General features: G+C 46.0%; 1 protein-coding gene across 26 annotated transcripts in view; it reads right to left on the minus strand.

Annotated features, from left to right (window-relative positions):
- TRAK1 (trafficking kinesin protein 1) overlaps nt 1–21323 on the minus strand; it is a 164058-nt gene that overhangs the window by 69246 nt on the left and 73489 nt on the right. For 20 of the 26 annotated variants that reach the window (XM_089919126.1, XM_089919122.1, XM_089919125.1 and 17 more), the window contains one exon: nt 8290–8484. Coding sequence is in view for 5 of the 26 variants with exons in the window: in XM_089919131.1 (XP_089775257.1) it covers nt 8290–8484 (195 nt within the window). In the remaining 21 variants the exon portion in view is untranslated. Of the gene's footprint in view, nt 1–6; nt 6351–8289; nt 8485–15500; nt 19397–21323 lie in introns of those variants that run through there. The other 6 variants (XM_022563679.3, XM_022563678.3, XM_089919112.1 and 3 more) reach the window with 3 other exon arrangements.

Raw genomic sequence — 21323 nt, forward strand, 5'->3', positions numbered from 1 at the left:
GCTAACCATCATCTGAGCCTTCAGCAAGTGGTAATCTTTTGGCAACTGTAACATCACTCATCACGGGCTTCCCTGGTGGCGCAGTGGTTGAGAGTCCGCCTACCGATGCAGGGGACACGGGTTCGTGCCCGGTCCGGGAGGATCCTACATGCCGCGGAGCGGCTGGGCCCGTGAGCCCACAACGGGAGAGGCCACAACGGTGAGAGGCCCGCATACCGCAAGAAAAAAAAAAAAGATCACTCATCACATCCCCATAACAAATATAATAATAATTTAAACTTTTGAAATATTGAGAGATTTATCAAAATGTGACACAGACACACAAAGTGAGCAAATGCTGTTGGAAAAATGGTGCTGACAGATTTGTTCGTTAAAAAAACCTTCAATCTGTAAAAAATGCAGTTATCTGCAAAGCACAATAAAACGAGGTAGGCCTGTATTGTCAGCTCTGTCAAGAAAGCGGCCCAACTAGGACACTATTCCACCCAGCCCCAGCACATCAACATTCTGGTGCCCAGATTTGGGTTAAATCTTAACAGGGCTCCTTGGAGAGTTGCTGATTCCACGTCTTTGGGCAGGAAAATTCAAGACAGGCCTGCAGTAGCATGTTGCAGAAAAGCAAAAGACCACTCCAAAAGGTCTGGGGTAGAAGTGATAAGGAATAGGCACCTGCTTAAAAGGACATCACCAGCCAGTTTGTGATCATTCGAACACCAAAAAGAAAAGATAGCTAATAACAGTTAAAGGAAAGGGGTTGAGTCTGTAAAGGCCACGAACATCAATGAATATGAAAATAAAAAAAGGGCAACCAAGTGAACAAGGCAACTGATATATTGCCTTAGGGAAAGGGGAAAATAATAGAGAGACATTTTTAATCCATCTTAAGAAGTAGGGGAGGGCGGGTGTGTATGACTGTTCTCTTTCTGGCACTAATATCTTTTATAAAGCACTGTATGAACATTTCTCTAAGTAGAGTGGCTATGAATAAGCCAGCCGCATATGGAATGAGGAGGTAGGTAGAAGAACAGAAAAACCTCATGTTGTGGCCACAACTACCCCCAGGTAGGAGGAGGATCAGATCCTGGGCTGCAAAGTTAGTTATATATTGTCTTTTGTAAGCATTTAAGAGACTCTAATAGATTTGGTCTGCAAAGTTAAGAAGACTCTAATTAAATTAACCTGTAATCAAAGTTAAATGTGTGAAAGAATTTAATAAAATTTCTGAGTTTCTAATTATTAGTTGTGTGAACACATAGCTATTCACATACACAGTTTAATAGACTCATATGTATATATATGTACATATAAGAATTTTTAAGTTATTCAATACATTTTAAAAATGACTAAATGCTAACAATTTTGGATTAAATTACTACTGATGCAGTTATGAGTTTGCATATAACTGCAAATTAAGATGAGTTTCTGATCTTAATTTTTTAAAACACTGCCACTACCAGCCACTGAGCTCCTGTGGCAGAAGGCAGACTGCTAGCGAACAGCTTGCTGTCAACTACCCCCTCCCAAACCATCTCCACCTCATTTCAAGCACAGGAAAAGCAGGCACCCATCCCACCTCCAGGGAGAAGGTGGGGACAGAACAAAGGCAGGAGACGACACCCAACAGAGACCTACAGACTCAAGTGCACCCCAGCCTGGATGCAGTCCTCATTAAAATCACTCATACATCTGAGAAGCATACAGAGAAGAAACAGAGTTCGGATATGTTGCATGGTTCCAAGTTTGCTTCCTGCAACCTGGGAGGGCTGCACAGGGCATCTCACGCCTGGGACCGGCAGGTCATGTAGCAGACGTCACAGGGTTCAAAACGCAAACCAGAAGCTCAGAACACAAACCGTACCTCAGAACCACTACGGCCTGAGCCCATCACCCAGGAGGGACGGATGGGCTACAAGCTGAGCTGTCATGTCAATTTCCCACCTGAGTCCGTTCCAACTTTGTCTTAGACATGCTGGATTCACATGAAAAGGAAAACGGTCAATCTGTACAGAATTGCTTGCCAAGCATTTTTGTTCTTAAAAGAAAAAGCAAAGATAAATCAGCACTGGAATCTAGAATGATGAGAAAGAGTGAAAGCTGGCAGGTGGCAGGTGACAAAGTAGGCCTAAGGGTCACAGGGTCATCTGCTCACTGGGATAAGTAGCTGGCTGCTCTGCTCACCAGACACTGTGCCCAGGGGTCCTGGTCCCGGTCAGTACCCTGCATGGATGTGGCTGCTTTGGACCTTCAGAGATAAGCTCCTTCAATTCTCCCGGACGCCTGGCGCCCAGGCCCACGCCTGGAGGGGAATGGCGGGGAGGCGGCGCCTTGACCGCGTGTCGCTGACATGTGGGGAGTGATGGTGCAGCCAGAGCTTCTCTGCTTCCACCTTTGACCCTGCAGACCTCTGTGTAGCTAAAAGCAATGAAAATGGGCCCAAGGAAGAGCCCGCTCACAGGAGGAGCGAGCAAGAGAGGGGAGAAGATACAATTCCAGGGCTCACTCAGGTCCTCACCTGGAAACAAAATTGCCTGAGGTCTTGAGAGCAGCAGAAAGGACACAACCAGTACGTGGGCGTTTACATGAAAGAAACTCACGGTAACTATTTATAAATATATTAATGTGTACGTTTTAGTATTATTTTTGTTAGCTGATGATAATGAAATGTTTTCTCTGGCTATTAGATCCCTTCTCCATGCCCTGTACAACCTCCCCTGACTCCCATCTTTTATCTTTCCTTCCTTCTTTCAACCCCACCTACCACAATGTTTGTCAGCGCTCCACATGGCACCCCTCCCGCAAACACACACGCACACACACACACGCACACAGTGTTTTCTCTTAGGTCACCATCTCATATAACTTTTGACCCCTCCCTTTAGAAGGTCAGCATTGTGTGTTATTTATCCCTTTAATTTGCACAGGCTCCGTGCATATCGTGGTGCCTTTATTTTTGTTTCACTTACGATTTTAGTTAGATGAAGGCAATCTTTGGAAGGGGGCAACAAACAAAATCGTCTTTCTATTCTGTACGTTGTTTTTAATTTTGCTTTGTTTTTACAAAAAAAGATAAGAAAGGAGAAAAAACTTGTTTTTTAATTTGAAGAAGATGCTTTTCCATTTTCTCTTATTTAAGAAGCACTTATTAAGCACCTGTTTAATACAAGGCACTGGGCTGAGGACTCTGGCCTATTCAGACATGAAGTGGGCATGGGCTGTACCATAATGGTTGGACTAGATCAACGGCCTTTGATTTTTTTGCCGTTGTTTAAATTAAATGTTACAAAATTAAAATGGGACGGGGAGCTGGTTTAACATGCAGGTTCCCAGACGCCATTCACTCCTCCCACACAAGCAAGGTAGACAACTCAGTACAGGATGCCAACGGAAGGCCTCAAGGGCATCTTGTGTTGGCCCAACCTGGTGCAAAGTCCCTGGTTAGGTAATGAAAGAAAATCAATAATCAGATGTCTTTGCTTCCTTAGCCAGAAAACCTCAGCTGAAACTCAAACAAGTCAAGCTCATGAAAGATTACAGGTACATAACAGGCACTCAATAAATACCTGTTGATTGATTCATTAATAATACTTTACAGCAAAAGCAAACAGTGAGATGATATCTTGAAACTCTTATTTGCTTCATAACCTTCTCTTCCTAGGAAAAGGATTGTTCCAGATAAACTCAGAGGTGAAGTTGTCAGCAGATCATTTGCACTTGATACAGAGAGAGATTTCTTCTCTCGTCCAATGCTCCTTAACCAAAAAGTTAACAAAAAGCACTGCTCTTAGAAAAGGAATCAGAAGGAGGCGTAACTACCTACATACCAACACGGCAACCCTCATGGCTGGTGTCCACTAAATGTTATGAGACTAGAAAAATCTACAGCACACAGAGTCATCTCCACTTGAGTTCAGGGAAGCATAACCTATAGACCACAGGACACAGGGGCAAAAATCACAGGGAAGAAGGAAACCTCATCTTGAAATTAAGCTACATCAGGCTAAGTTTCACTTGGGACCGTGACCTTGAGTGAAAGAAAATGAATTCTGAATATGTCGGACACATTTTTATAAATAAATAAGCTACTGACATATTCTAAAGCTGAGGGTTTGCTTTCTTTACATTTACTAAATGTGTTTTATTCCTAAACTAGAATTTTTTCTTATTTAGCTTCTCTGAGAGAATGGCTAATTAAGACATAAAGTGAGACCAGACAACCTAGGTTTGAAACTCAGCACCCCACCTTACCAGCTGTGTGATTTGGGGCAAAAGCTCCTTAACTTCCCTGAGCCTCAGTATTCTCATCTGTAGAATAGGGAGAGCAAGACTATTTTATTCAGAGGTCACTGTGAGAATTAAATGAGATACTTGTAAAGCATTAAAAACAGTGCCTGGGGGCTTCCTTGGTGACGCAGTGGTTGAGAGTCCGCCTGCCGATGCAGGGGACAGGTGTTCGAGCCCTGGGCCGGGAAGATCCCACATGCCGTGGAGCAACTAAGCCCGTGCGCCACAACTACCGAGCCTGCGCTCTAGAGCCTGCAACCCACAACTACTGAGCCCACACACCACAACTACTGAAGCCCGCGCGCCGACAGCCCGTGCTCCGCAACAAGAGAAGACACCACAACGAGAAGCCCGCGCGCCGCAACTAGAAAAAGCCCGCGTGCAGCAACGAAGACCCAACACAGCCAAAAATAACTAAATAAAATAAAACAGTGCCTGGCACACAGTAAGACTATCCTTTCTTCCTGTTGCACCATCGAATCCTAAATGCTCCATATTTATGGGTACATTTGCTGTGTGGGTCATTTTCATTTTCTGTGTTTCTCAGACTCAACAGGAGTGAAAATCCACTTGACTGTTGAAATTTGTCTGGAAAGGTCATTCTACCACCTGGTAAAGGTGGAAACCCAAAGCTTTCTTGCCTCTTCTTAACAAGCCAGGTGAGGGCCAGATTTAAAAGGCAAAGCATCGTTTCTCTCCTCTGGGGGATGACATGTAGGAAAGGGAGATGAGTTTTATCCCACCCAAGGTGTCCGCTCTGATCTGTGTAGCAATGGTGTAGGTGACCCTCTTGTCCAATGGTTCTCACCTGAGGGAGCGTATCAGAACCCCCTGGGGAACCACTTACCCTGATTCCCAAAGAGAACCACTGCCCTGATTGATGCAGAAAATAAATCTAAAATGAAAGGAAGGTTTACGTTGTCTTCCCACACACCTCACAACTGATTTAATATGCTGGTGAGTCACAGTGGTGTGAACCATGGCGTGTCCTGGGTTACAAGTGTAAACAAACAGATGAAATCCAGGTACAGAGCAGCGCTCCTAACCTCTGCTTCCACCGACCCCTGGGCCAGTCTGGCAAGGCTCACAGACCCCTCCTCAGAAGGAAGATTTAGAGACGTAAAATAAAATACAAAGGACTACATAGGAAACCAATTGTATGTCAATGCAGTTATTAAAACTTCAAAAAGAAGTCTGCGATATCCGTGCCTCTTTATCAATGCACATTAAATAACAAGATCAGCACATCTAATAATGAATGTAATTTCAAAGCAGTGATGAGTAAAGACCTTATTTCTTCTGTATCTGCTTCTTCTGTAGCATGACATGAAAATATCTGTGACTTCTACTGGTGACAAAGTCACAGGCCCTGGTAATACCACTGTGCTTTGTTTTTTCTATGTTCATAATGAAAGTAAATGCTGCATTTCAGTTAGAAGTTTATGAAATTAAGGATGCAATTTTTTTTCCTTTACAAGTTAACAGAACTCCAATTTCTCTCTACAGACCCTTTGGGGGTCCCAGGACCTCAGTTTGAAAGCCCTGCTCTAGAGGGCGCTGTACGTAAGTTAAGAGTTAAAGCTTGATCGTTCATTTAATTGATATTTAGCAAATACCCACTTTGCTCTAAGCGCACGTACCACAGAAGAAAATACAGAATTAAGGTTAGACTTGAAGGCAAACATGCTCTAAGAACTTTTGGAATCTCTGCCCAATGTTTATTTTGGTTTTCTAATTTTATTATAATTTGTCTTATGCACTGCCAAATCCACCAGGATCTTTTTTCTCTCTCTCCTTTAAATATATCACTAGAAGCAAAACAAACAAACAAATAATAACAGGCCACAATGTCTGTTCCAGTATACTGTTAAAAGGATTTTAGAAGCTATAGATCAGTGCTATGGAATACATACTACGAGCCCTCCACACCTCAACTTCCTTGATAATAAAATCAGCCTGGCCCAAACTGTAGTCATTTTCCAGGGATGAGATGAGTCAGTTCGTATGAAAGGTCTCTGACAACAGTGAAGTATTATCCTTGGGTGGTGTTCCAATTATACTGTGAATGTCAGTGATTGATCAGTGCGTGTGTGAGGGAGCCGGGAGCCTCCCTCAGCAGAGATGGCCAGGCGGAGTCCTGCAGAATCACAGGAGGGCCTGTTAAGGAAGAGTAAGTAACACACAGGGATTTCTGGAAAAATAACTCTGCTGTGAATTCTACTGTGAAGCAGTCTGGAGAAACCAAACACGAAACCTACCGGGGAGGTCACCCAGGAGGCGGTTTTCCAAAAACTACCACATGTCCCTGGGCATACAGATACCGTGAGTAAAAAACAAAAGTGACTTGTAATGAGCCTCCTCTAGGCTACAAGATACACTGGAAGTTCTGAAGCGTCAACTTGACCATTAGTTCAAGTCTAATGTGCTTCATATCTGCCCTGGTGTAGACTATTCTATTTTTACTCCTATCACAACTGACCGTCTGCAGTGCTCACAAACAGACTGTAGGGTTTGCATGAAGTATAAAAACACAGGCCAATTTAAACAAAATTCCTTCCTTACTAATATCTAATAGAGAAAATGTGAAAATAGCCCAGATACATGCTAAAGAAGAAACTTGCAAGTTCGACTTGTTTATTATTAACGATTTCACAAATTCAAGAATATTGGAGATTGGTTTGTATTAGCAAAAATAATTACAGAAAACTTTACAGATGCACAAAACGCTGGGGTTTTTTTTCTTTTTTTTCCCCACTTTATTTATTTATTTATTTTTTTGAATAAGTTGGTTTTGAACCAAGTTATCTCGAAATAGAAGCAGGACTGCTGTACTCTTTTTTTTTTTTAAAGGTGACACAATGATACATGGATATGTAAATGATGTCACTTTCAAAGTGACATCACTAATTTAGACTAGGTTCAAATTAACTTGAATTTTAAGTCAGGAGGGTCAAAACAAGAGAGAACTGGTCTTCCCAATCTCACAGGGCTGCCATGAATTTCTAAAGAGAAAAATTACATCAAAATTACATCTTGAGTGAACGTCAGAGATATCATTGGTATGTTGTAAATCAACTAGACCTCAATCTAAAAACAAAAAAAGCAATATCACTGGTATGAATCTTTTTAATTATCGTATATTTTTCAGATCTGCAAAATCAAGTTTCACATCCTTGTCATCACAAACACACTGAAAGAAGCCCCACCTAGTGTACTGCTCACCCTAACAGGTGTCAGCTCTGCAGCCCACGGCAGGACCAGTTTGCTGCTGCAGCAACATTTTGCCTCTCCTGAATAACCAGTGGGCTTTCACACAGAAATCAGCAGCCTTGATATGTCAGGCTATGTCCTATAAACACTGAGCAGCCTAGAGATTCCCAATACCTTGGGTTTTAAATGCAGACAAGCTCCTCCCCAACACAAGTTTCTAAGGATTTACATGGAAGGAAATGGGAGCATTTTTTTTTTTGGCCCTGGCTAGGGAAGTCCCTGGGAGCATTTTCTTTTTTCTTTTTCCATCTTTTTTGTTGTTGTTGTTAGTAAACTTTTATTTAGTTAGTTTTTGGAATTTTATTTATTTATTTTTTATACAGCAGGTTCTTATTAGTTATCTATCTTATACATATTAGTATATATATGTAAATCGCAATCTCCCAATTCATCCCACCACTGCCCCCCCCACCCCCCTTTCCCGCCTTGGTGTCCATACGTTTGTTCCCCATATCTGTGACTCCATTTCTGCCCTGCAAACGTGGGAGCATTTTCTGTTCTTCAGTATGGTTAAGAGAAAGCTGGTTCAAATGAAAACTCATACTTGTCCCCACTACTCTGACATTTCTATCCAGAAGACTCAAAGTCAAGGCCTTTTATGGGGCTAAATCCCACAGCCGCATTTCTTCAAGTACTTTCCACAGATGGCAGGCTGCAAGATGCAGCGGCCAGTACAAGCGCTCACGTGCGGCCATGGCTAAGGAGGACAGGGCATCACAAGAAAGGGGAATCACTCACGGAAGTACTTCAGCGTCTCCTCAATCTGCTCGGTCGTGAGGTCAATGTTGGCATCTGGAGAAATGAGGGGGGTATGGAGCCAGTCGTCGTGGTCATAACCGTAGATGGTGTCAGCTCTTAGCTTGTAATGGGGCAGCTGCTCCTCCAGCAGGCTGATGATCTCAACTTCCGGAAGGTCAGTGCTGTTGCACACGTCTGGAGGGGACAAGATGGAGAGATGAAAGCCCGACCTGGTGGTGGCCCCGCCGCTGCTAGTGACCTAACCCTGGGGCCTACAGCCAGTGTCTTGGCTACTTACCCGCAGCACAGAGAGGCCAGATGAGGCCACATCAGAGATCCTTTTCCAATTTAAATTCTACTCTTGAAACTAGGAGTTATGCATGCTTACCGCCAGACCTACCTGAAATAGTTCCCGCTTGTTTAGCTGCCTACTTTCTGTGATGTAAAGCCAAATTTCTTGTGCTTTCACCATCTGGGCTAAGTCTTTCTTTCCAACCCTTTCTCTGGCCATTCTCTCAATGACTCTACAATTAAGCCAAACCAGTTATAATTTCACCAATATGCCAAACTTCTTCCTGCCACTGTTAAAACCGTGTCTCCACATAGATAAGATTTTGCCTTTGTTTAATTCATTCATTCACCTGTTCATCCTCCTGCATTTCCTTCCATCCACCGATCCATCCATCCATCACCACAGCTATATCCTGAGTCCCACAGTCACAGGAGACACGATGCAAAATGCAACAGTCATGGTCCTGCCTTTGCAACGCTTGTATCCTCATGGGGCTTCCAGCCATTAAACCAACAAGTGCCCCTCCGTCAAGGCACAGCTTGAATACCACCTCTCCCCCGACAGAATGGTGTTTTGAGCATACCAGGCAGTATTAACCCGTCTTCCTCAGGAAGAATGTGGACACCTTTGCCCAGAAGAAGGGCTATACCAGAGACTTACCAAAATCCCCATCTCCTTCGTATTTAATAAGAAGGCTGCGCGGCAGCCAAAAAAATTACGGAATCACAGGTAAAGAGAGCGTTCAGTGGCCAACTTCCCCCCTTCTGGGGCAGGAGCCCAGGGAAAGCACCTGCTAGCCGCGCCCCCCCCCCCAAACCTCCTACCACTCCACGCTAACCGTTCTTACTTAATTCAACATATAAAGCTTCACTGCAGGACATTTCGACTCAGGAAGTCCACATGGCTTTTCAAGTGCTTACGGAAAGAGTTATAAGTGGAAAGTAAAGACATCTCAAATTTTACTTGGAGCTCTGGGGACTGGAGGGGGACATGTGAACGCTCAGGATTCTCTGTCTCATGTGGGAAATGTCACAGCCAGCGCACTTGGCATTTCAGCCAGCCCCCACCAGGCTGGAGCTGCTCAGACACTCTGCAAAGGTCTGCGGAGAACAGAGTGATGCCCTCCCCTCGGTCAGGGCCAGCAGCCCAACCTCAAGGCAGAAGATGTCTCATATCTCTTTATCATCTCCCACCAACGACAAAACACCCTCCAAAAGGCTCCAGCTGAGCTCCTAACTAAGGAAGTATTTCCTCGTCTCACAGTCGAGTGGGGAGTAAGTTCCCACAAAGCTCATCTCGAGGTGAGGCCTCACAACCATAAAATGACGAGCATCTGGCTGAGGGGATACAGGGTCAAGGAGGGATGACACCCAAACGATGGCATCTCTTGGCTAACCATAGGTCTATCTGCTCCACAAAAGCCCACGCCAGCCTGTCCCTAGGAGAACGGGCAGGGTACCAACACATTCCTGCGTGACGCTCCCACACGACAGGCTAGAATCTTCTGGTGTCACTGCCATTTGGCGGTGGGAAAGGCCACGGACTCCGAAAAATAAAAATAAAATCCCTTCTAAGAACACCGTGTTACTTGTGAGCACACTGGCAGCTGCTCAAACGCTGAGACTCCCCTGTCCTTCCAGGTTCCCAGGGCTGAAAGTCAACATATTTACAGTGTGGGTCCTTGTGCCCAAGAGGTATCGTTTTCCTTAAAGCGTATGATGACCAGTGAGATCAAGTATCCAAAGGTGAGGCTGTGTCAAAAAGCCTTTTTAAAAAACTCTGAATGTTTGACTTTTCCGTAATGTGACCCGCCATGTAAACGTCAACAAGTTTTCAGCTGTGTGGCAGGCCCAGAGAATTAGGAGACGATTTTAAAGACTGCCCAGGGAGCTTTCCTTGACCCTGGCTGCAGGGCTAGGGGCCCCAAGGACCCCCTGTGGAGCGGGACACCACCTCTGCCACATGGAGAAGACACATCTGAGGCCTGAGGTTGGGTAAACATAATATGAGAGCCTTTGAGAAGTCCCCCGGAATGCTTTCACCGTGCCAAGCACCAAGCCAGGAGCCTTCAGTGCATTCTCTGACCCTCCCGGCAACCCGCGACGTAGCTAATATTTGCTCTGACTGATAGGTGAGGAAGCTGATTCACGGGAGCTGTGGAATATCTTGTAGGGCAAGGTCGCCTGGCTAAATAAGTGGTAGATTGTGTACGAGAAGCCTCAGCCGTCTGACTGTAAGCTGTGCCCTTCCCTCTGCCATCTGCTGCCCGTCTCCCAGGCGAGAGCACTAGAAATGCTGGGGGATTCCCAGGCTATTCTCAACGGGAAGTTTTCGTCCTCAACAGGTACAGATTTCATAAGTATGGTAGAGGTGTCCGACTAAACACACTGACAAATCAGGGAGGTGTCTGGATGATTTTTCCTTCCAGAGCGTAGGAAGTAGAGACAAGAACTGAAGTAGCTTGTCTGCCAACCCACCCCCACCCCTGGCGCTTACTCAAGCTCAGTGCGTGAAAGGGCACTGCTGGCCTCACCTGGAGGAAAGGAACCTTTGAATGCTCTCTACGGTCATCATTTCTCCACTGCTCCAGCTCACACTATTAACAAGCTATACCATGTAGTCTCGGGTAAGTCTCAAATGAAGGGCATCCACCTCCTGAGTGAACCCAGGCCCCGAAAGGTCCATGGCTTCTGGCAGATCGACAGCAACAGCAGCCCGGAACCCACCGACCCCCAGCCTGGCAAACCATCAGAGGCCAGGCTCACCCAGGCAAGTCGGGTGGACTTAGGCTCAGCGTCCTCCCCTTCTCCAATTACAACAGCCCCATGGATGCCGGCTCCACCTGTGAAAGACACTTTTAAAATCACAGTATTGCCCTGCTTTAAAAACCTCCCAGCTCCCTATAAAGTGCTTCATGATTCAGCCCGCACTTTCCCAAGACAGAGTCTACTGACTGCTTCCCGATATCCAATTTCTGCTTCTTTCTTTCGGTAAAGTCACCCCGAAGGTGTGGCTGGGCACGTGGCCACACAGCTAAAAACTACATTTTCCACCTTTCCTTGCAGTAAGGTCAGTCCATATGCCTGGTTAACAGGATGTAAACAGAACTTCCGAGTCAGACCCTATCCAACTGTCGAAATGCAGAGATGGGGTGGTGCTGGAGGAGCCGCCTTCAACTGTATAAGTAAAGGCAGCACCTAGGGGGTTACCAGAGCAAACCTGGGTGCCTCGGACAAGCGGATAGGGGCAGCACTCCTGGGCCATCTACCACTTGGACTTTTAAGAGAGAAAGAAATACACATCTACCTTATTAAAGCCACTTCTCAAGTGTCCCTTCAGTGAAGCCACACCAACTTTTTGCCATCCTCCAAACACATTTTCGCACAAACCTTGGTTTGGACGCCAGCTGTTCTAGCTGTCTGGAATGCCCTTCCCTGCCAGCAAACTCCATCGCAAAATATCACTTAAATTCACCCCATATTTCAAGCTTCCCTTGACCTCTCCCCTCTGGCTATGTGTTTAGTACAGAGATTATTTCACTACAATGTTACATGCGTTTTCTAACAGAGAGTCCCTGGGGAGGAGCTCTGAATTACCCCTTAACATCTAACCCAGCTCTCAGCATCACGCTGGGCAACAGGAAGTGCTCCGTAAGCGCTGGATGAATGATGGGAAAAAGGGAGGAAGAATCAGCAAGGGGTGGCAAGCCTAGTCGGACAAACACCCAGCCTTTAGCATGGGGGAGGTGGAGCCATCTAGTGTCCAGGTCTTTTCAAGTCTCACTCAGTATCTTCATCCAGCACGGAGGAAAGTCCCCACGGGGAAGTGAATGTCGCCTCAACCGCTCAGCAAACGCAAATCCAATCCAATGTCCAGCATTCTTATAGCACCACCCTGGGAGCAGAATGTAAGACCTCTTTTCATCTCTTCAGAGCTATAACCCTTCCTAGCTTTCTCCAAGGCATAAGGTTTGAAGCGGGTCCTCCTGTCCAAGCATGGGGGCTTCACTGAGGGCTGTGGGAGGTGGGAGAGGGCCCTGAGGGTCTGGGGCTGTAGGTCCAGCTATGTCCACTCTCCACCTGACTTGGGCTAGATCCATAACCCCCAGAGGGGGCTTGAAGGAGGCCCCTCCATCTAAGCGTTTGCACTGACGCAAAGGTGACACGCCAGGTTCATGAAACGTGCCAGGCGCCCCAGATGATGCACACACTTTACAGCAGAGGCTGCAGCTCTAAATTAGTGTCCAACGTTTAAAAATCAGAGAATCTCATGCAGAAATACAGGTCCCTAGCCTGTTGGAAAAAGCCAGCATATCTAGGACCACACAGTTATAGGCTCTGAGTGGTGGCCACCTCCAGATGGGCGGGGGGTAGCTCCACTGGGGTTTCTGGGCCTTCTGCCTGTACACAGGAGCTGAGGGCGCTGGGCCCAGGAGAACAGAGAGCTGCAAGGGAGAGGAGGACAGTATCCTGAACACTCCCCCAGGCTCCGGAGATCCTAGGAAAAACAGCAGGGGGAGAGGCGAGGATAAAAGGAGGGAGAGAGTGCAGTGCTGGACAAAGGGGAAAAGCTTGGCCAGAGAAAATCTGGCAAAATCAAAGTAAGAGAGGAACAGAAGGGCACAGGAAAGGAGGAAGGAGGAAAGCCAGACCCTGAGGCAGGCCAGCCAGCACCACGACTGCCACCTGCTGGCAAGTGCCTGAGGCCCTGGATGCAGCAAGAGCTGCTCCAGGAGTTTGGAGAATGCGCTCCCAGCCCTGGCCCTGCCCCCAACTTCGCCATGTCACCCGCAAGTCACGTCTTGGTTTATCTGGGGCTTTGTCTCTCCATCTGTAGAACAAAGGCATCAGGTTGCAGAAAAGCTCTTTTTCTACCCAAAATGTCTCCGAGCCACCAGACCAAGGGCTGTGTCTGGGGGTGGCCGCCACTCCCAGCACACCCCGCCTCCAACGAGGGGGGCCCATAGCACCTGGATATGCCAACTTCTTCTGAGAGGGCGGGGATCTGTATTTTTACATAAGATTCCCTGATTTTTAAATGTTGGACGCTAGTTGAGAATTCTGTAAATACCTGAGGTCAAATTAAACACATGTGCCTCCGGTTTGCACGCCGGGGTTTCCCATCCTGGTGTCTAACTCTGGGCCTTGGGAGAAGGTTCCAGACTACACTAAAGGTGACAAACAAAGAACGTGACCCCAGCCTGTGCTTGAAGAAGTTCTGGCTAGGGTCCGTAAGCCCCTGTCATTACGCATTAACCTTGGCAGTGACTGCAAACCCACAGCCATGTTTTAAAGTCTTCACAAGACGAGACAGCTCACCTACTCAGCCGCCTGCAAATCATTCTGTACAGACTTGGAAACAACGCCTTTTTCTTGAGTTATTAGGATTAAAGGGCATGGGCTCAGAGACTCACACACAGGCCATACTGGTGCCAGGGACACATCTGATACTTTGCAACTGGTATCTGCCAGACGTCCTTCTGGAAAATTCTTCTCTATCATAGGGTCACATAGTTAAGAGCCTCACCTAAGCTTCGTCGGGGAACTCAGTGTTAGTAATTATTCTCTAGAATACCACAAAAGTTGTGATTTCACCAACTACAAAGGGACCTTTAGAACTAGAAATTACTGGCTCAACCACGTCATTTAATAGAAGAGGGCTGCACTCAGAGAGGCGGAGGAGGTGGCTGAACGTCACAGAGCAGCCCGTAACAGACGTGAGACCGAGGCACGGTCCGCTGCATGGCCCCCCGCACCAGGAGCCTCAGGAAGTGGCAGGACCACCCCGCAGGCTGACATTCTCCACTGTTTACCCAGCACCCTGCCTGGTAACCAGTAAACGCTCAATAAACATTTTGCTGAACGATACAAACCACTTGTGTCTTTTCCTGCATTTCACTTACTCTCACAAACCAGCAGGGAGAGCAGGGTGAAGGGCAGGAACACATTTACAAACCAGGAAACCAAAGGTTACACGAGGAGCCCAAGTCATTCCACTAGGAAGTGACTGAGCCCACTGCACACACACCCCTGCCCCCCGACACCGTCCCCCCAACTCTAATCCACACACGATTCGCTGCTATTCTCTGCGGCCCCTTGAGAGGATCACCTAGGGAAGGAACCTGCAAGAAAGCATTTCTCCTCCCTTCACTCGTTTGTGGGCATTTCAGCAGAACTGGGGGACCCTCCCGAGAACTGAGCCTGGGGTGATGGTGCCCCGGAGCAGACAGCACTTCTGTAATGGGCTCTTTATATGCTCCTTCGGTTCTACCACAGACCTTCTGTGCCAGGACCTATGAGGGTGGGATCCAGGAGCTGGCTTTTACATCAGGTTCTCCAGGGGGATCTCGCCCATCAACATTTGAGAGTTGACAGCCCCTTGTGATTTTCATTAACTAAATTTGCTTTCTTTAAAAAAAACTGATAAATAAGGCCTGTGGCTCAACGTTCAAACGGTCTAAAAGGGCAACGTGGTCCCCTCGCGCGTCCCTCCCACGCACCTGCACTCTCCCCATTTCCACCCGAGACTTCTCAGACCCCTCCCCAGGGCTGGCGTGAGCTCACACCCAAGCCAGCCTCTCCCAGCCCTGCCACTTACAGAAGGGGACACTGAGGCCCTGCCAGAGGTGCGGGGACCTGGGCGAGGTCTCGTGGCTGAGCAGTGTTGGCACTGGACGCCAGGTCTCCCGATGCCTTCCTGTCCCCACCATCCTGAGTTCACCTCCCAACACACTACCTCCTGCTCACATTCCAGCCCCACAAGGACATGACGGGGACAAGAGTTCTCTTCTCTTCCTTGATGCCTCGCTGTGAGCAGTAACCAGTGTCTCCAGAGACATTCGCATGGAAGCAGAGAGGCCAAGGTAATCAGGATGCAGAGAGAGAAACAAAACCTGACGCTGGAAGGGCCGTGGCCTTACCTGCCACCAGAAGGGACTCTTTCTAAGAAAAAGGATAAACAATGACCCCGGTTCAGTTCCACACAGGTGGGGTGTCAGGTTCTGAGCTGTGGCTTGATCACACACGACACCAGCTCCCCATGACAGCAGCACAAACGGAGACGGCCGAGCCGCCCAGCGGCCGCCTTCACGAGCAGGGTCTCCAACACAAGGCGGAAGTGCCACCTCGTGCAACTGAATGTGGCCCCAGCCACTCAGACTCGCCAGCGTGTTGCGCAACCAGAGGGCAGGAAGAGGCGGGACAAAGCAAAGTCAGAAGAACCCTGCTATGGAGGCCCCCGGATGTCAAACTGATCGCAGTGTTTTGCAGAAATAGTGACTCCAATGGGCTTGGCACAGAAATCTACAAAAGCAGACGATACCATATTACAAGATAGATTGATTCTAACACTAAGACATAAAGTTAGAACTGCACAGAAATTTTATTTTAAAAGGAAAAATTAATGTGTTAATTTTGAGTTAAACCTGCAGGAAAATGCTCAAAACATGGGGTGGGGTAGGGTGGATTAATATTCATTCGAATTTGTTTTACTAGGAAATAAATAGAAAAAACTACTTTGGTTTTCCAGTTTTCTTGATAATTTCTCTTAAAAGCGTACATATTCTATATCTTATAATTATTAAATTACCAGGCGAAAATATTTACATGAAAATAGCCAGTGTCAGTGTGATTGTAATTAATGCGCTCACAGCTGAATTAGTGTTTAGACAGATGGAGCTGGTGGAAATTGGAACGACACTTGCAGTAAACGGTTTGACAGCATGTTTGGAGGACCAAAATTCTGCCATGACCCTCAAACAAGTAATCTCCCATATGGGATTAAAAATGAGAGCGGAATCCAAAAAATCTGAAGGGCAAAATACATAAGTCTGTTTATAGTACATACCTGATAAAGTTAAAAACATGCACAACCAGGTTCCTTGAAAAGTTAAACAGAATTACCATATGATCCAGCAATTCCACTTCCAGGTATATACCCAAAAGAAGTAAAAGCAGGGACGTGACCAGATATTTGTACACCGGGTTCATAGTAGCATTATCACAATAGCCAGAAGGTAGAAGCAACCCAAGGGTCCTTCAGTGGATGAACAGATAACAAAATGTGGTAGATATGTACAACGGAATATTATTCAGCCTTACAAAGGAAGGAAATTCTGACATAAGCTACAATATGGATGGACCTTGAGGACGTTACACCAAGTGAAACAAGCCAGTCACAAAAGGACAGACGCTCTGAATCCTCCTGTGGGGGCTGTTAGAGGAATCAAATTCAGAGACGGAACGCAGAAAGGTGGCTGCCAGGGGCTGGAGGAGCGGGGAAGAGGAATCTGTGTTTAATGGGTGCAGCTGCATCTGGGGAAGATGACGAAGTTCTGGAGATTTACAGAGGTGATGTGTGCACAACAAGGTGAAGTGTACACTTAAAAATGGCTAAAATCGGGCTTCCCTGGTGGCGCAGTGGTTAAGAATCCACCTGCCAATGTAAGGGACCTGGGTTCGAGCCCTGGTCCGGGAAGATCCCGCATGCCTCGGAGCAGCTAAGCCCGTGCGCCACAACTACTGAGCCTGCGCTCTAGAGCCCGCGAGCCACAACTACTGAAGCCCGCGCGCCTAGGGCCCGTGCTCCACAACGAGAGAAGCCACCGCAATGAGAAGCCCGCGCACCGCAGTGAAGAGTAGCCCCCGCTCGCCTCAACTAGAGAAAGCCTGCACGCAGCCAAAGGCCCAACACAGCCAAAGAAAGAAAGGCTAAAATGGTAAACTTTATGTTATGTATGTTTTACCATTATTTTCTAAAAATAAATAAAAGATGACCACTCTACTCATGTTATCGCCCAATGTACGGTTTTTGTTGGTTCTGGTTACAAAGTCACATAACTCCTGCTATTTTTAGTGTCCCATCTTGTAGAACACAAAGTTTTTCAGAAGCAAATATATTGTTCTACATCAAGAATGCCTGTCTAAAGTTTAATTTTTGTGCAGTCAAATTTTTTTCCACCAGTTTTACTGAGATATAATTGGTATACAGCACTGTATAAGTTTAAAGTGGACAGCACACTGATTTGACTTACACACATCATGAAATGATTACCACAATAAGTTTAGGCAACATTCATCACCTCATATAGATACAAAATTAAAAAGAGAGAAAAAATTGTTTCCGTGTGATGAAAACTCTTAGGATTTACTCTCAACAACTTCCATATATAACAACAGAGTTAATTATATTTATCATGTTGTACATTACACCCCTAGTGCTTATTTATCTTATAACTGGAAGTTTGTGCCTTTTGACAGCCTTCATCCAGCGCTCCCTCCCCCGAAGCGCCCATCCCCCCCTTTGGTAACCACAAATGTGATCTCTGTTTCTATGAGTTTTTGTTTGTTTGTTTCTGAAGTACAACTGACCTACAACACTATGTTAGTTCCTGTTACACAACATCGTAATTCAATATTTCTATATATTTCAAAATGATCACTAGGATAGGTCTAGTCACAGTCTGTCACCAACCAAAGATACTACGAAACTACTGACTATACTCCCCACACTGTACATTTCATACCGTAAATCATTTGTTTTGCAACTACAAGTTTGTACCTCTTAATCTCCCCTTGATCATTTTCTTTGTAATCCTAGCCTTTGGATGGCCTTCCCCATCTCCAGATTACTAAAATATCCAGCAATATTTACTTCTAGCACTTCTACGGCTTCATTCTTAACATTCTCTCTTTGAATCACATGGATTTTATTGGGTTTGAAGGAGCTATACAGGGATCCAGCTGTACTGTTTATAATGATAACAAACAACAGCAATAATAATGGCAACTGTTTATGGATGCTACCATCTCCAAGCATTTATCTCCACTGACTCATTTAAACTTCCCAACAGCCCTAAGAGTGGAGACTATTAGCATCCCCACTTTACAGAAGGGGAAACTAAGGCACAGAGGTTAAGTAACTGGATCCACATCACGTGGTAAGTATTAGACCTGGCTTTCTCACACAGAGTCTGGACCCATTGGCCATAGCCACCACCCACGCTGCCTCTGGCCCTCTGGTTGCACTGATTAAATAATTCCTCCGTGTAACTCTCTTTTCTCTAAATTCTCCTCCTCCTCCCAACTTCCACTCTCTTGAGTACTTTGCTTTGAGACTTCCTAAAACATAGCACATCGCTAAAGCTTTACTTTTGACCCATTCAGAGACTTTGTCTTCAAATGTCAGACGTGACTGATCTTACTTTTGTCTTGCCTCCTGGTGGTTCTACTCTCGAGGTTCTGTTAGTTACCTGTCTTTTGTTTTATAGAATATGTGTCACCAGATTCTTTTTTTTTTTCCCTAGTGATTTAGGGCTGAGTTTCCTCCAAGTGCTGGGAATGGAGGGTGGCAGGCACTAGGCAGGGTGGCCTCCAGCTATGAGTTACCAGCACCATTTACCCTTTTGTTTGTTTTGCGGTACGTGGGCCTCTTACTGCTGTGGCCTCTCCCGTTGCGGAGCACAGGCTCCGGACGCGTAGGCTCCGCGGCCATGGCTCACAGGCCCAGCCACTCCGCGGCATGTGGCATCTTCCCGGACCGGGGCACAAACCCATGTCCCCTGCATCGGCAGGCGGACTCTCAACCACTGCGCCACCAGGGAAGCCCACCATTTACCCTTTGAGCTATGCAAACATCATCATTTTCTTATGGGGGTCATGTTGTGAAAGACAAGGAAACACTGATTTGGAAGGTTCACACTCTATCTTTAAGATATGACACCTTATGATATCACATCAAAGAGGCATGATAGACACTGCTAGTGGCTTCCCAACCACCCATACTCTCCTACTTTCCTTAGTATCAAAGACCTGGGAAGTCTACATTTCTCAGCCTCCCTCCTAGCAAGGTATGACCAAGAGCGTTAAGTTCTGGCCATTGAGATTTAAGCAATGGAATGGTGAGGCTTTCCCAAAGGCTGCCTTCCTACAACCTGGAACTTGGACATGATAGCTGGAGCTTCAGCAGCCTTCTAAGACCATGAGGTGACCTTAAGGATAGAAACCACGAGTATGGTGGAAATGAAGGACAGGAGGAGCCCAGGCCTTTGAAGACAGGAGGGTCACACCAGCACGGCAGAGCCTCCCTCTGAACTTCTTTTACGTGAAAGAAAAATAAATCCTATCAGGTGAAGGCACTGCTCTATGCAGCTGAGCTTAAGCCTTGCTGATACAGGTAGTTACCTTTACATTACTAGGAGGTAAATCTGTATTTTTCTCATTATCTGTAGCAAAAATAGGATAACTTGCTTATACTTCATCTCACTAATCTTCCTCCCCCCTCTTGGGTTTTGTTGCTCTAATCTGGGGGTTCAGATCCAATTTCCTGTTTTCAAATTATTAACTCTTTACACTTAACCTTTGCTTTCTGGTTTCCAAAAACACTTACACCCAATATTTACAGTTAGACTCTCAAAGACCTTCAAGGCAGCCTGAGCAGCTACCAGAGTTCAGGGCCCAATCCTTCTGTCTATCCTCTCCTCCCCAAAGTCAGCCCTTACCAAGGAACAAAGGAAGTCAGTTAGCATAAGGGATAAACTTTGAGATAAAGACTTATGTGCCAAATCACAGAAACTTTATTTTATTAATAGAACAAAATTTTGTGAACCCGAAATTCCTGCTGTGCCTCTACCATTCAATGCAGTCAACTGTCTTATTGTTAATCTAAACTAACTTCCGGAACAGGAAATTCTGTTTATAAATGAACAATGGTTACTTTTTCAGAACATCACATGAGATCATCTGGATATTAAAAGATTTCAAACTCACCCAAAAACAGATCACTACAGTCTGATAATAAACAGTTAAAACAGATGAAACCATAAAACCTGGGCGTGAAACGATGCCATGTTACTTGAACCAGGTTTCAAACCAACACAAATGTACACTCAAAATGTAGAAAATTACAAAGGATAACCTCCTACAAAGAAGAATACACATGAAGAAATATAAGCCTTTGTTAAATATAAATAAATAAAGGAAAAAAAATTAAAGTTATCTCATCAGGTGACGTATGTATGATACACAAGCGTCAGGAGCAGTTAAAGTTCCTCTGAGGTGCGCACTTGAATAGCATGGATGACCACTCAAGATTCCTTGCTCAACTCCCCAACACCAGGGATGAGCCAACAAAAGCAAGGACAGCAGAAACCAAAAAGCGACTCTCTGAAAGCTTATTAAAAATGCAGGGCTTCCCTGGTGGCGCAGTGGTTGAGAGTCCGCCTGCCAATGCAGGGGACACGGGTTCGTGCCCCGGTCCGGGAAGATCCCACATGCCTCGGAGCGGCTGGGCCCGTGAGCCGCGGCCGCTGAGACTGCACGTCCGGAGCCTGTGCTCCGCAACGGAAGAGGCCACAACAGTGAGAGGCCCGCGTACCGCAAAAAAAAAAAAAAAAAATGCAGCCACACTGGGAGACATGTGAGTGTATTGGTGGGTGACAGCTAAAGGGCCTGGGGTGTCTTTTTGGGGTGATGAAAATGTTCCAAAATTAACTGTGGCGATGATTGCACAACCCTGTGAACATACTAAAAACCATCAAATTATACACTGTAAATGGGTGAATTCTATCTCAATGAAGTGGTTACTCACACACCAAAAATGTAACCCCACAAGGAATGTGAAAAAAGGTCTCTGGGCACACCTACCACCACCCTTGGGCATATCTCCAAATCTCCTGCCAAACACTGTTCATGAAAGACGTATCTGAATCCATCCAAAAGGTTAAATCACCTTCCCTATCATCCTA

The sequence above is a fragment of the Delphinapterus leucas genome, chromosome 10, assembly GCF_059928025.1.
Source record: "Delphinapterus leucas isolate spDelLeu-1000000601 "Yukka" chromosome 10, BTC_Dleu_Yukka2, whole genome shotgun sequence".
NCBI lineage: Eukaryota > Metazoa > Chordata > Mammalia > Artiodactyla > Monodontidae > Delphinapterus > Delphinapterus leucas.